General features: G+C 54.8%; 3 protein-coding genes across 3 annotated transcripts; 2 read left to right on the plus strand and 1 right to left on the minus strand.

Moving 5' to 3' along the window:
* Nucleotides 1-1,322: 1,322 nt before the first annotated feature.
* Nucleotides 1,323-6,143, minus strand: AB675_910 (Bud site selection protein BUD4; the record flags this gene model as incomplete). Its single annotated transcript, XM_018149618.1, has 6 exons — nucleotides 1,323-2,195; nucleotides 2,246-2,946; nucleotides 2,995-4,196; nucleotides 4,241-5,886; nucleotides 5,938-6,069; nucleotides 6,129-6,143. The coding sequence occupies 6 exons, from the start codon at nucleotides 6,141-6,143 to the stop codon at nucleotides 1,323-1,325; spliced, it is 4,569 nt and encodes a 1,522-aa protein (XP_018005394.1).
* Nucleotides 6,144-6,779: 636 nt separating this feature from the next.
* Nucleotides 6,780-8,549, plus strand: AB675_911 (ATP-dependent RNA helicase mrh4, mitochondrial; the record flags this gene model as incomplete). Its single annotated transcript, XM_018149629.1, has 1 exon — nucleotides 6,780-8,549. One exon carries the CDS (start codon nucleotides 6,780-6,782, stop codon nucleotides 8,547-8,549), a length of 1,770 nt encoding a protein of 589 aa, XP_018006022.1.
* Nucleotides 8,550-8,924: 375 nt separating this feature from the next.
* AB675_912 (AB hydrolase superfamily protein C4A8.06c) lies at nucleotides 8,925-12,178 on the plus strand (the record flags this gene model as incomplete). Its single annotated transcript, XM_018149640.1, has 3 exons — nucleotides 8,925-8,993; nucleotides 9,051-11,113; nucleotides 11,224-12,178. 3 exons carry the CDS (start codon nucleotides 8,925-8,927, stop codon nucleotides 12,176-12,178), a joined length of 3,087 nt encoding a protein of 1,028 aa, XP_018005945.1.
* Between the last annotated feature and the right edge of the window lie 2,331 nt (nucleotides 12,179-14,509).

Genomic DNA, 14,509 nt, shown 5'->3' on the forward strand with positions numbered 1-14,509 from the left:
CATTTCCCGAGGAACACTGTCATCCGGCCCGACCAAAGCTCCACATGAGACCGGATGACAAGCCATTTCGCGACTGCCTTCCCAACATTGCCTTGAAGCAGCCACGGCAGGAGCACAAGTCGGTCGCGCCTTCTACCCATCGTTCGTTCTCTGACGCCACGAGTGGCAAGTGCCTTCTTGACACCTTCCACGGCTGCTCGCGCAGTCAACCGGCGCCGGTTGGGCTCTACATCAGACCGGATGACAAGGCATTCCACGTCCCTCGCCTGCCTTTCCAATCCTGCATCCAAGCAGCCGCAGCAGGTGCACACATCCATCGATCGCTCCTTCTCCTTGTCTTGAAAACGCGGAACCACGAGCGGCTGGTGCACGTGCCTCGAGCACCTTCCACGATTGTTTGGTTTGTCAACCGGTTCAGGTAGGGTACTGGAGCAGACCGGATGACCCGCGATTTGTGTGGAAGGAGAACTTGTCAACCGGTATGCGATATGTCCTTTTCCGGAAACGCCTGCGTTGACAGCAGCGAGCTAGCACGTGCAAATAGTCCCGTCCACTGCTCCGTACTGTCCCCTGGATACATAAACAACTGCGCTGCCTTGACGTTGCGGCGAGTGCAAGCTGGTAGCAGTTTCAGCACTCAGAAGCGTAGGACAAGAACTCAAGAACCGTAGGCTATGGAATTGGGATATAAATGCTGCATGTGCGCTCCATGGCTCGATCGATGCTCGTACCTTCCCTCACGCTATCTCTTACCTATGCCTTCGACCAAAATCTATCACCACCCACCTGAGTTGCACGATATGACACTCCTGTAGTATAGCCAAACATCGACCTTCGAATATGCAGACAAACCTTCGTAAGCCCACAAGCAGACAAGGACCTGGCTTGTTGGGCAAGCTTGTCAACCGGCGTGAACTTCCTGCTCCACTGAATTAGGCCACTGCCAAAAGCCACCGCAAACTCCCCAGCGTGAGAGATGCTAGTACAAGAATTGCACTTCATCGACAGCAGAAGCACGTCGGTGCCGACGAACCGGCAAAGAAGCATCACGGTGAGTTTCGAACTTTTCTCGTTGTTCAGCAACTACAGCTACACGCTCACTCGTACAGAGGTCAAGAGCTTTGTACAACACCCTCTCTCTTGCAACATCCTGATGTGAACGGAAAGCCATTGGAGTCGTGTTCGTGACTCGTATGCAAAGACATGCAGCGCCTGATCCAGTCCTGCCTTTCCCGAATGTATTCTCACACATAACGCCAGCCACAGATGATCCTCACAACATGCCCATGTCCGCAGAAAAACGACTCGCAGAGTTGACTTGATCACATCAGCATACTCCGCGCCTTCCGCCTCCTCTCCTCCCCACTCATCGCACTCAGTCCCCCACCAAGCGCCAAACCAAAGCTCTTCTTGACCGGACTGTTGCTCTGGCTCTTCGATCCAGTGGCAGCCGGCTGATAGCTTTCAGTCCGCATATGACCTGATGTCCGCATGTCACCTGTGCTTTGCCGCGGGTTCATCACTGGACGCGATGTCTTGCTCGTCGGTGAAGGGATGCTGCTAGGTAGAGGCGGCGCAACCTGTTGGCGGACGGGCGACTTGGGTCGAGGTGCCGGCGCTGGTAGCGACTGATGGTGCTGCTGTGCGATGTGCTGAGCCTGCTGTAGTTGCTGCGCTTGCTGGTTGCTCGACTTCCTTATTGGCACATCCGTAGCAGCCTGAGGCATCGGTGGCATCGGCGGTGCAGCAGCCTTCGTCCGACTCGCTTGGTCGACGATGTTCTTCCGAACAGTGCTCTTCTCGCGCTTGAGCACCATCTCAGTCCAGGCCTTCGCATCCTTCCCACCAGCACCGGACGAACCCGCGATGCCAGGCTTACCAACAACCTGACTCATGGCCGCCATCCACTGCTCCTTCAACTCCTTGGAGTCAGCGTAGAAGTCGATGACTTCACCGTTGGCGAAGCGAATGCGGAAGCCCTCTTCGATAAACATGTATCCTTCCTCTTCCTCGTGGAACGCGCTGCGTCGCCGCCCACCACCTTTAGTGGAGGTCTCTTTCTGAGCAAGGGAGGACTTGTCGTCGATGAGCTTGGCTGCTTTGGCAAGGTTGATGGTTGCACGGGGCTGGCGGGTGGCTTCGTGGTAGGCGGTGAGTTTTGTGCCGACGAGCTTGAAGAAGCGGCGACGCCAGTACTGTGGCTTGGTTAGTGCGAATCAAAAGAAGCAAACTTGGGTGGACTTACTGGACAATCGCCGCCCTGCTGGCTGAGATGACCTTCGAAATCCTGGATGCTGGCTTGTTGTTGCATTCTCTCCTCCGCATCTCTCATGGCTCGGACAGCACCGTTCATGCTCTTTGGCATGTCCTCGTCCTTGGCTCCCTTCGGCTTCGGCACATAGAGCAATAGCAGCTCCAGCTTACCGATCTCGTACGGAGGACGTCGCTGCATCGAAGTGGCGCCACGCTTACTACGGTGGCTGCCAATGGCGACTTCTTCCATAGCCCATTCGTTGAAGCATTTGATGTCCACTGAATATGGTCGACCATAGGCACGCTTCTCATGTTCGGTAAGATTGATGTATGCGCGAGCAAAAGAGCCGTCCTTGGCTACGAGACCTTGTACCATCTCATAGAACGATGGTGGAGTCACTGGTCTTGTGCGAGTCGGAGGTGGCAATTCCTTTTCCTTCTTCTTGGGGGAGCCGAAGAGTCTACCGAAGGCTCCAGTCTTCTTCGGCGAGCTGAGAGGCTTGCTGGGAGACTGAGGACGCTGGATCTTGGGCTCCTCTAGCTTCATCTGAAGGGTGAGCTGGAATTCGAGTTCGTTCAGAACCACAAGTTCAAACTCTTGACCAATAGGTGCATCTCGAGCAAGATCCAGCCAGGCAGTGGTGACACAGTGGAGGCCGTTGTCGAGTGTCAAGGCGAACTGGGTTCGCTCGTCTGGAGATGTTAGCAGAGAGCCTCCGATCATGAATGATAGAGACTTACGTTGTGGGAAGGGCAGCTGCAGATCTTTCACGCCAATGACCTTGACGAAGAGACGGCCTCGTTCGGCACCATCTTCGAAGTCTTCGGCTTCCTCCTCGGCGAGATCGTCTTCCGTGACAGCGTTCAGGGTGTCTACCGCGCTGGCCTGTCCAGGCAACGGCGGAGCTACTTCCTTGCGTTTCATAGGCGATGTCTCACCGCCAACACGAATGCTCTTTCGACGAGACTTGCCGGTCCAGGGCTCGGCGGTCCAGGTGGGTTGACTGGTCTTCCGAGGCGACGCGACGACTTCGTTCGGTTCGATGGATGGTACACCAAGGGCGGTATCGGTTGGGCGGCTGTCATCGTGGGACACACGCTCACTCGCAACGACGACTTTTGTATTCTGTCGCATCAAGTAGCCTCGCTGGTTGGGGAAGGGTCTGTTAGCAAGACTTTCATTCATGAGACGTGCGCCACGGGGTCTGGAAGGTAGGGGATCTTTGAAAGGGGAGTTCTTGTGAGGTGAGTCCTTCGTATCAGGAAGCTCATTTGATGGGAATCGTCCGTTGAACGGGTAGTAGAGGTGCTGGAGGGACCGTTCAAACTCTACCTTTTGGGCCTCGACCACGCGATCGAACTCCTTTTCTAGGCCAAAGCTCAAGCCTTCGTCGCTCTGATCCTTCGGAATTTCAAGCTGAACGAGACTGCTCTTTCGGGCGCCTTTTGCGGTAGGTATGTCGAGGAGTGCATCAGAGGCTGCTGGCTCGGGCTCTGTGACCGGTTCTGGTGGTGTGGCGGGCAGATCTTTGTCGAGAGTGGCCGGCGTAGGCGCCGAGAGTTTTGGCGACATGGGCTCATCGACAGGTAACTGCTGATCATTCAAGTCATCACTTATTGGAGATATCGAATTTTCATCAGTGGTAGGATGACGGATCACAGAGCTCGGAGTACCAGGCTCTTCGCTCTCCCACGCGGGCTGTGGGACTTCCAGTTGCTCCTGAGGTGTGTACGGACGTTGGATCGAGTTGCGTAGGGCTGCAAGATCTGGCAGCTTGGTATCGACAGATTGCGAGAACACGTCTGACTTGTCGCCGGCCACTTGCTCTGTTGGAGGCGTCATGAACGACTCAAGTCCGGCGTCGAAACTTGTGTTCATGCTGAAGTCAGCCATGAAGTCGGGCAAAGCAAGGCCGTTGCTTGACTGCTGGGCTTGCTGTTCTCTCGCAGGCTCAAGGCACGCGGAGTGTCCTGGCCGTCATCTGACTGGGCCGGCAAGGCAGGCAGAGATGGCTGCGAGTACTGGCTGGTCATGTCTTCCTGATCGGCTTCGCTCGCTGTGACAGAGTGTGCATACATGTCAGGGATCGAGTACAGTCCATTGTCGTCTTCGTCATCTTCTCTCTTGATCTCGACCGAAGACCGTCTGAACGTAGGATCTTCGAGTGACGGAATCGGGACATCTGGATCGTACGACGCATGAGACGGGTTACTGGACTCTTCACTGCCGGCGCGTTGCTGCAGGTCTTGCTCGCTGCGCATGTGTCGGAGAATGGCGTCGCGAGTAGACAGTTGCGTGGGAGGAGCCGCTTCAACGCCCTCGGCCTCATTTGCATCGTCGACAGCAAGATGGACAGGCTCTTGACTTGGGCTTCTCACTGGACTAGTCTCCTTGACGTCAGCGCGGCGCATACGGCGCTCTCGCTGAGTATCCTGCTCTTTCTCCTTCTCTGTCATCATGAGACGCAGTCGATCGTTCATTGATAGGCCACTGCCGCTCATGCGGCGAATGTCGTTCTTGGACACCATCGGAGCCTGGGGTGGAGACGGCAAGTTACGGTAGGGATTACTCATACGCTCCAGTGCACCAGACAGACTGTCTCGGCCAGGACTTTTGGTGGGCGAGCTTGCTCCTGGTGGCAGCGGCGGCAGTGGTCGACGTTCGCCATTGGAGTCGACAGAGTTCAGACTGGCCTGGTGAGGTTGGTAGGCACGAGCTCCTGGGTCTGCAGTCGGACCAGGGCTTCCGAACTCTTCATCAAAGACGTCCTCTTCGCCGCGGGTGAGCTGTGTGTTGGCCGCTTCGGGACTCATGAAGCGCCAGTCTTCTGGCAGGACGACGGGCGTCTTCTCGGTGTCTTCCAGCGATGCATCGAAACTGTCGTCGTGATCCATTGATGAGCCACGCTCGAAGCTGAACTCGTCCTCTTCTTCGTCTTCATCGTCATCATAGCTGCCCTCGCGAGAGCCTGATGCGACGGATGATGGGTCGGGAGTGGTCATCTCATATTCGTTGACCTGCGGTGGTGCTTGGTCGAATGTGACACTCTTTGCATGACGGTGCAAATAACGACCCGCCGGCAACTTCTTCTCCTCACGATCGGTGTCATCTTCCCAGATGCCAGTCTCGGGGTCGAAAGCGCTGTTCTTGAACGCGTTGCCTGATCTCTTAGACAGTGATGACTTGGTTGGCGAAGTGTTGCTCTTGCTCGGCGAAAGCGGCACTGAGGCATTGGTGGTGTCTTCAAGTGGTCTACCCGGCGATGACTGCAACGGACTCTGCACTGGAGACTTGTTCTCCTGCGAAATGAAGGACGTGGAGTCGCGCAAGAACGAAGATCGGTTTGAGGTAATGCTTCCGTTGAGTGGACGGCCATCAAGAATACTGGGGCGCGATGGATCGTAGTGATGAGTCTGCTCCCGAGCAAACATGCTACTATTCTTGACTCGGGATGCCTTCTTCAAATTCTCGATAGACGATCGCTTTGCTGGTGGCGGCGACGGCATGCTCTCGATCGGGTTCTGCAGTTCTCGCGCAGGTGAGTTGACATCACGACCTTGCCAGAAATCGCGTGGAGAGTTGTTGCCGAAGGGCGAAGACTTCTGAGGTGATGTTGTGACCTTTGCTGGGCTCTGCGACGTCCGGGTCAGCTGGTGTGATTATAGGGTGCTGTGGTGTCTTACCTTTGACTGCGGGAAGCTCGGTGAGTTGCGACGAATCGCCATCGGGCTGAGCTCCGACAATGGACGATGATTGACCATTGGTAGCTTGTTGGGGGAGCCATTGCTGCCCTTCTGAATACGCAGCGGCGGCACCTTTTGATGAGCCATTAGCCGACGATGTTTGGTAGACCGCAGAGTCAGGGACGACTTACAGTTTGTGAAGCCATGGCTGTGGTTGTTGAACAATGGCAATGTCTTCGCTCGCTATGTCAGACGCTCAGACCATGTAAAGAGTGGACTGTCAAGCGTATGCTTTGATGAGGAATGTGAGTCGGCCGAGCAGCTCAACTGCCTCCGACTCCAAGATCAACGATATCGTACTCAATGCTGTAGAATGAATGCACAGAATGGAATAGCAGCCTTTGCACTCGAGAGGCCGTAGCGGTCGCTGAAGTGGCCTCGGGCTCGAATGTTGACAAAGCTGTGATCGACTTGAAGAAGGAAGCTGTGGAGAGGCCGAGTGGTGTTTGAAGCGAGCTACGAGTTGATAGGCGCGCGTCATTTGTTTATCGCTGCTAGAAGCCATTGCCCGAGCAACGCCGCTTCCGCAGATACGCTAGACTCAACTAAGGCTAATCGCGGCCCGCCGCCGCTAGCTTCGGACAACTTCTCCGACCAAAAAGTTCACGTTTGGCGTCAGTCTTTCGAGAGTGGCTACCACCTTGTGCCATTTCTCTCTGACATCGCTGCCACATCTAATGTCATCGGCCGTGGCATCGGTATGTCCATCGTGTCAGTTTCGGTCCTTTCTGGCAACCATCGGACGCAATCAATCAGTATGGCAGCAACACAGATCTATGGCTATGGCCATGCGAAGGCGGCGAGATCCTGCGCGCAAGGTCTTGACCGTAGACGTCGGTCGTACAGGGGAGAGGGAAGTCCGCAAGAAACGTGAACAGCCAGGGCCATTCGGTGGGATGAACATGCGACATGTACCTCGCGATTTGATGCAGGCGCAAACGCAGCCAGCAGCACGTGCCAGACCAGAATCGAGAGACGCCGCCGACAAGCCTAAGACTCGATCACGGAACGACGACCGACCTCTTTACCACGCACTGAAGATGCAGCAGACTCTGACGCCCATGTCGTACATACAGCGTGACAGGATTAGAGCTAAACTTGATAAGATCGAGACTTTCGAAGAACTTGGACTGACGCCAGCCGTTGTCGATGCCGTGTACTCGCAGGTATTGCCGGGATTGGAGACATACACACCCACGCCCGCGCAGAAGCTTGCAGTTCCAGCTCTCCTAAAAGCCGAAGAGTCACAGCAGAAGAATAGCGACCACCGCTACGATACCTTTATGCTGGCCGCAGAAACAGGGTCTGGTAAGACATTGGCATATTTACTCCCAGTCATCGATAACGTGAAGCGACAAGAGGAGATCGACAAAGTGGCAGAGGTAGCGAGAGAAGAGGAACAGAAGCAGCGACTGGCTACAAACGTCTTCGAGGTTGACCCTCACGAAGCTGATGAGAAAGTGAGCCCATCCATGGGTCGACCCCGAGCCATCATCTTGATGCCATCATCTGAGCTCGTCACTCAGGTGGGCAAGGTGGCCAAGCTTATGTCCCATACTGTCAAGTATCGCGTGGAGGCTATCTCCTCGGCCAACACGCCCACCGTCATTCGCAGCAGATTATTCCGCCCAAGTGGTGTGGATATCGTGGTATCGACGCCGCATCTCATCTCCAGTATCGCAGAAAAAGAGCCAAACATCCTCAGTCGCGTTCAATACCTGGTCGTGGACGAAGCAGATTCACTGTTTGACAGATCCTTCAACGAAACGACCCAAGGCATCATCGATCGAGCAGCGCCATCACTGAAACAGCTCATACTTTGCTCTGCCACCATTCCTCGAAGTCTAGATAAGTATATGGACAGGACTTATCCAAATGCGAGGAGACTGGTCACGCCAAAGTTGCACAGCATTGAACGCAGAGTGCAGCTGGGCATGGTGGACATCGACAAGCCACTGTATCGTGGCAATCGAGATCTAGCGTGTGCCGATGTGATCTGGACGATTGGCAAAGCTGTACACGACGACACGTCCAGCCATCATACGGTCAAGTGCATGATGGTATTTGTCAACGAACGGGAACGAGCCGAAGAGGTTGCCAAGTTCCTGGCCAGCAAAGGAGTGGATGCTGTCCCCTTTACGCGCGACACCTCTGAGCAGAGGCAGAACGATATTCTTGACGCCTTCACGTCGTCGACCCGCTTTGTGGGAAACGAGAAGCCTGCTCAAGACAAGAGCCAACGCAACTTTCGGGACTTTGTGCCCTTGGAAGGAGGCCGGACAGAGCAGAATACGGGACCATCACGACATTTGCCCAACGTGAAGGTGCTTGTAACAACAGACTTGGGCTCACGTGGCATTGACACCTTGGCGGTGCGCCACGTAATCCTTTACGATGTACCACATACGACAATAGATTTTATTCATCGCCTAGGACGACTTGGGCGAATGGGCAGGCGTGGTCGAGGCGTGGTGTTGGTGGGTAAACACGACAGGAAGGATATCGTGCGCGAGGTCAGAGAAGCCATGCACAAGGGACAGGCTCTGATCTAGTATATTACCACCACTCTCTATATCAAGATAATGCACAGCAGTACCTAGCTCTCTCTGTCGTCCCTAATAAACCTCTGACCGGCTTGCAATATCCGTCCCCAGTCTTTTAGAATGCATGATGATGCAATGCGGAGATTTCGAAAAGATCACAGATCACATCCGGGGCGAAGCGACAGGCCATAACCCTCCATTTGCCGACACTGACATCCATCAACACGCGCAAAAGTCTTGTAAAAGAATCTCCTTTGTTACATTAACAGTCTCAGTATCATTCTGCATCGCTACTGAACATCATCTCCTCGTACTTCTCAGCAGAATCATGGCTCTGACGGCCTCCCTTGACATCCTCGACTTCCGGTAAGATCATCAAACAAGATGACCATAACGACGTTCCAGGTCGCGTCTGCAGTTACACCAACTGTGGTAAAGACCTGTGTGTCACATGTACGTACTTCCCATACGCGTCCTTGACGCGAAGCACTCATCTGACGCACCACACAGTATGCCAACCGTAAGCCGCGAGCGAAGAAGCCAACCGCACACATCTCATACGATGAGGGGCTGCACCTCATCAAGACCTTCCTCACATACGCCTCAACCAAGACCATCGACGAGCTCCAAGCATTTACCGCCCAATGGGTGCCCACGCCGACATGGGTCAAGACGGACAACGTAGATATTCCACCCGAGCAGGTCTCAAGGGCAGCCGATGCCATCATCAAGCAATTAGGTCCAGAAGGTGTCAAGGCGGTAGGCGGAGTCGAATGGTGGCAATGGCGCCGGAACGACAGCGTCCTCCGCGCCGAGTGGATAGAAATGTCCTCACATTACCTGGAGCGGAAACGCGAGAAGAAGAAGGGCCGTCGGATCATGCTTTACGTTCACGGCGGAGGCTACTTCTTTGGCTCCGTCGACGAGCACCGCTACCAGATGCAGCGCCATGCGAGAAAGCTGAAGGCTCGAGTCCTTGCTCCACGATACCGGCTGGCACCGCAGTTTCCATTTCCTTGCGGCCTGCAAGATTGTTTGGCGGTATATCTGTATCTGCTGACTGTACACTCTCCGTCTGAGATCGTACTGGCCGGCGACTCGGCTGGAGGAGGTATGGTCGTGTCCATGCTCTGCATTCTGCGCGATCAAGGTCTACCTTTACCTGCTGGTGCTGTTCTGATCTCGCCATGGGTCGACCTAACGCACTCCTTCCCCAGTGTTTCTGGCGACAATCCGCTCGACTATATTCCATCCCACGGCTTCCATCACCGGCCGTCAGTCGCTTGGCCGCCGCCAAATGACGATGAGGGAAAGGCACTCGAGAGACTCACGCGGACACAATCTCGTGAGGAAGCATTCGCAGAGAAAACTGACGAATCTGCTGAGCGTCTGGGTGTCGCAGCTCCAGGCAAGAATGATCCTGGCTCCTCAACCGCAAATCGGGTCCCAGCACCCAATCATTTTCTGTCCATCCACCTCAACAACAAGCTCGTCCTTATACAAGAACAGATCCAGCTCTACACCACTAATGCACTCCTATCTCACCCTCTTGTCTCTCCTATCCTCCAGCCTTCCCTGGGCGGTCTTCCGCCCCTCTGTATCCTTGTTGGCGGCGGCGAAATGCTTCGCGACGAGCAAATATACCTGGCCCACAAAGCCGCCAACCCGCACAGATATCCTCTTTCCGACACGTACAGGTCAAGGTATGACCCCGAAGACAAAATCCTCAACCAGTACAAAGCGACACCCGTCCAACTACAAGTATGGGAGGATCTCTGCCACGTCGCGCCTACTTTGTCATTCACGCGTCCTGCAAAATACATGTACAGATCAATAGCACAATTTGGTGCCTGGGCTCTTGCACGAGCTCAGGAGCGCCCGATCGAGATCATGGACGATGACAACATTTCCATCATCTCCACAGAGTCTGACTCTGAGTCACCCACCGAGTCCACGGACAGCATTGCCCAAATGAAGAACGCCGCACAACCTCAACCCAAGTTCGTCGGACGTGCAGGCGACCCGCTACCCTTCTTCCACAACCATATGATTCGACAGCTCGTCAATCGATATGGCAACATCTCAGACTTGCCCTCTGCAGATGAACTTCCTGCGACGACAATGGACATCAATGAGGTTGGTCTGATCAAGCCTGGTCCAGTGCAGAAATGGATGGATGCAAAAGACAGCTGGGCATCGAAGTATGCTTCAACGAAGAAGAAGGTACAAAAACAGCGAATCGAGATGATACATGCGAAGAAGAACGTGCCGTTTGGACCAGACGAGAAGCCCCCGCCGAGTGCACTTGCTACGCGCAGGACGGCACGTGAGGTGGAGAAGAAGCAGCGCAAATCGTACGGTCTGGCGATGTGGTCAATGTGGGGCAGTAAGCACGATGAGATGACCATAAAGCGCGAGAAGGATATGGATGAGAAGGAGGATAAGGAAGACGCAGCTCAATCTCAAGAGCCTGAGAAAGAGCAGCTGCAGGTGGACGGCGCCGCACACTCGACCGCCACAGAAGCAGCACCGGAGGGACTGAGGCCACAGACCTCGCCACGAGCCCGACGAACGTCGCGCCGCTCATTGTCTCGCGGCAACAAATCACATCAAGACAGCTGTCGACTCAGAACACCGCCGACAGGAGCCGCTCACGACGGAGGACAATCTCTGTCACAGACAGAGGACAAGCCAATGCCAACTTTATACCCACACAATCCCATCAACCAACCCTCCCATCCATGCCCAGCTCCGTGTCGCAACTCGAGAACGACAACGTTGTCGTGACGCCGCCAGCCACAGCTGATGCCAGCAACCCAGTAGATCAGGCCCAGCGACCGAACCTGACTACTGCAACTTCGGGTATGGAGTCATTTATGACAGCACCGGAAAGCAACACGCCGCTCCCGACGCCCCTGTTCCTACCAAAGTTCCGCACAGCATCACATCTGCGGTCGCCGTCGCAAACACAAGATGTCGACACAATGTCCACGCGGACAGGTTATTCGGCAATGAGTGTCAGCGGGGCAAGCACACGTGCTGTATTCTCAGCACCCGGAATATCGAAGGTCGCTAGTGCCACGGACGGGCCAACCGGCCCACAACAACTCACTGCTGCAGACAACAATGCTGCACAGAGCAGCAATCTGTCCTCGGAGATAGTCAATGGCTTCCACCCTACCACGCGAACAGCTTCGTCAGCTTCTCAAAACCGAGCTCTCGACTCCTCTCAAACGACGCCAACAGCACCAACTTTCCCACCAGACAGCCTCCGCCCTACTCTAAGCAGTCGCAACGGCAACGACACGCCCACCTCACGGCTGAGTATCGAAAGGCTGAGGACGCATAATGCCGAGTATGAGGCGGAGGTCAGAGAGGAACAGTTGCGCCATCGCCTGCTAGAAGGGGACGAGAGACACGCTGCACAGAGGGTGGTGGACGACGGTGCGGTTTCAACACTGAATCTCGATGGGGCAGGTGCGCAAGACAATGGTGTCGGCTTGGGAGATCAAGAGAAGGAAGCAAGTGGTGCGCTGGGTCTGCCGCCGCTGCAGACACTGAGGAGTCCGAGCTCGGTTGCTGTCGTGGGCGCGGAGGGTGTGGTTGGCGTTGTTGGTGGTGAAAAGAAGGCAAAATGACGGTATAGAGACTTCGTTATCAGAGCATAAGACCACTGTACCAATAATCAAAAGTGTTTCGGCAGCCCTCGGGATGTGCTTCTGATGATGTCACTCTGTTGCTGAGCCTCGCCCTCACCGTGAGTTCATGACTTGATGAACGTGCTCGCAGATGTTGCACTTCAGCCAATGCTTCGAGTCATTATGCCAGCAATGCATAAAAAGCACTTAACACGACCTGGAAATGCACTTGATCGATACTGACTGACAAGCAGACACTGGCATACAGTGACCTATGGCTACTCAGTAGTCACTTAGGGGCAGTCACTCACCAGTCCGTTGGCCAACTTCGATAGCGGCGATCTGGAGCACACTTCTCGACCACACCACAACAGCTACAAAGCGCCTAACCAGTCATGTCGGCGGCTCACGACTTCGCTCCTCCTCCCTGAGGACGAGGAGGACACTGCGATACTTATTTCGGCCCGGGAATGCAGCAGAGGGGAACAGCAACAGCAGAGGGGAGAAGCAACAGCAGTCCGACTTCCGGCCTGCCTGCAACGCTTGCATCGGCGGTCTAGCCCTATACCGTGTTGATCCTGCCGGTCTTCCTCTTGGAGCAATAGCGGAAGCAGGAGTATGGCTGATTTCATGCTCAACGAGACCGTGACTGGCCTATAGAGCACCGCGTTCTCGCATGCCACCGGTCATTGCCCATTGTCAACAGGACGACGTGTAGGAGCTGATTCGTCTCGAACATGGTGTGCATTGTGTTGCTCGGTTGAAGCGAGAAACGATAGGTCGTTTGTGTTTTGGCGAGCAACTGGATTTGCGGAATGGCTTCACTGTGTGGCCGTGAATGTCTGAGACCAAGTATCAGGCTGTGAATCGGCCCTGAAATGGTCGAAGTTGCCATTCATGTTGACTCATCGTGCAGCGTGTCTGTAGGATGTCGAACAAGGATGTGATGTGCCACAAAGGTTTGAGGGAAGGCGTCGTGTAGGTCTCAGGCAAGCCGTAATCATGGACGACCGGTGACTGGCCGATAGTCACCACTGGATCTTCATGCCAGGGCATGTGTTCGCCGATGGTCACGCGCAGCAGTCACTTGCATATCCTGAAGAATTTCCACCGCTCTGATATCGACATCGCCAACATCAGTGACGACCCAGTGTTCCATTGAGCCGCCTTCAACCAGGGGCTCCATCAGCGCTGTCTTCACAAGTGCCTTGTGCGGTCCTTCAAGGACAACGATGTTAGGCTCGGGGTGTGTCGGAAGGTCGATGGGGCAATTCCATGCGATGTTGGGGTTAAGAATGGAAGAGCGAGCGTGTGTGCGCTTACGAGAAGGGAAAGCGATGGGAGGAGTGATGAGTGGTATATAGGTAGTCTTCTGATGCATGTCACCGGTCTGGAAGCAACTGGAGAGTGCACTCAGAAAAATGGTTCTGCCGCAAGATTTTCGAAACTACTGTTAAGAGTTTGTCTTTGTACAGTCATAATGGAAGATCGTCGAGAAAGTGGTCTTCGGGTATGCACTGGAATATCGATTCACACGCTACCAATATGGTAGCGTCACTATCTTGTATGCAATAGCGGCATGCGACTTCAGCCTAACCCCCAGATTGACAACCTGGCAACAACCACTCTCCAGTTCCAATTGAAGTCGATCAGCTGGTGCAGAGTGAACCCCGATGGTGGTTGACGAGCGGCAGACAATCCTCAGAAGCCAGCCTTCTCGATAAGAAGGCATAGGCGAGGATCAAGTCACGTTCCGAGCAACACCACTCCGGCTTTCCCGTCCTACTGACCAGCAGACTCAACAACAGCACTCGCAGCTCTCGCAGCCTCCTCAGCCGTGACAGCAACAGCAGTAGCCAGGGGCTCGTCAACAAGAGCAGGAATAGGTGGCATCATCAACTCACCACCTCCACTCTCCTCCTCCTTCTCCTCGCCGCGTGCCATCTTGTTCGCATACCACGCCAAGACCCTCAAGTGCCCTTGCTCAATCAACTGCGCGAAATTGGCCGTCGCATCGATCCAGCTCCCATCAGCCCGCACCGCGACACCATGCTTATTGACTCTCGCCATGTCCGGGTTCTGGAATCCTCTGCTCTCCGCCTTCTCCATGTGCTCGAGCAGTGCCTCGGCCCAGTGCTTCTTCACCGCTGGCTTGCCATTGGTAGTGTTCGGCCAGATGTAGTTCTTGTCGGACTGCGAGCGGGTGTGTAGCTTGTAGGCATCGGCTTTGTCTTTGAGAACCGGGCGGATGGAATTGATGCCTTGCATGGCGACGGGTCCGCAGAATTGATTGGAGTCTGTGTCCGGAAGGGCGAGGATTTCGAGGAAGGT

Source organism: Cyphellophora attinorum (assembly GCF_001299255.1).
Source record: "Cyphellophora attinorum strain CBS 131958 chromosome Unknown Contig1, whole genome shotgun sequence".
NCBI classification, from domain to species: domain Eukaryota; kingdom Fungi; phylum Ascomycota; class Eurotiomycetes; order Chaetothyriales; family Cyphellophoraceae; genus Cyphellophora; species Cyphellophora attinorum.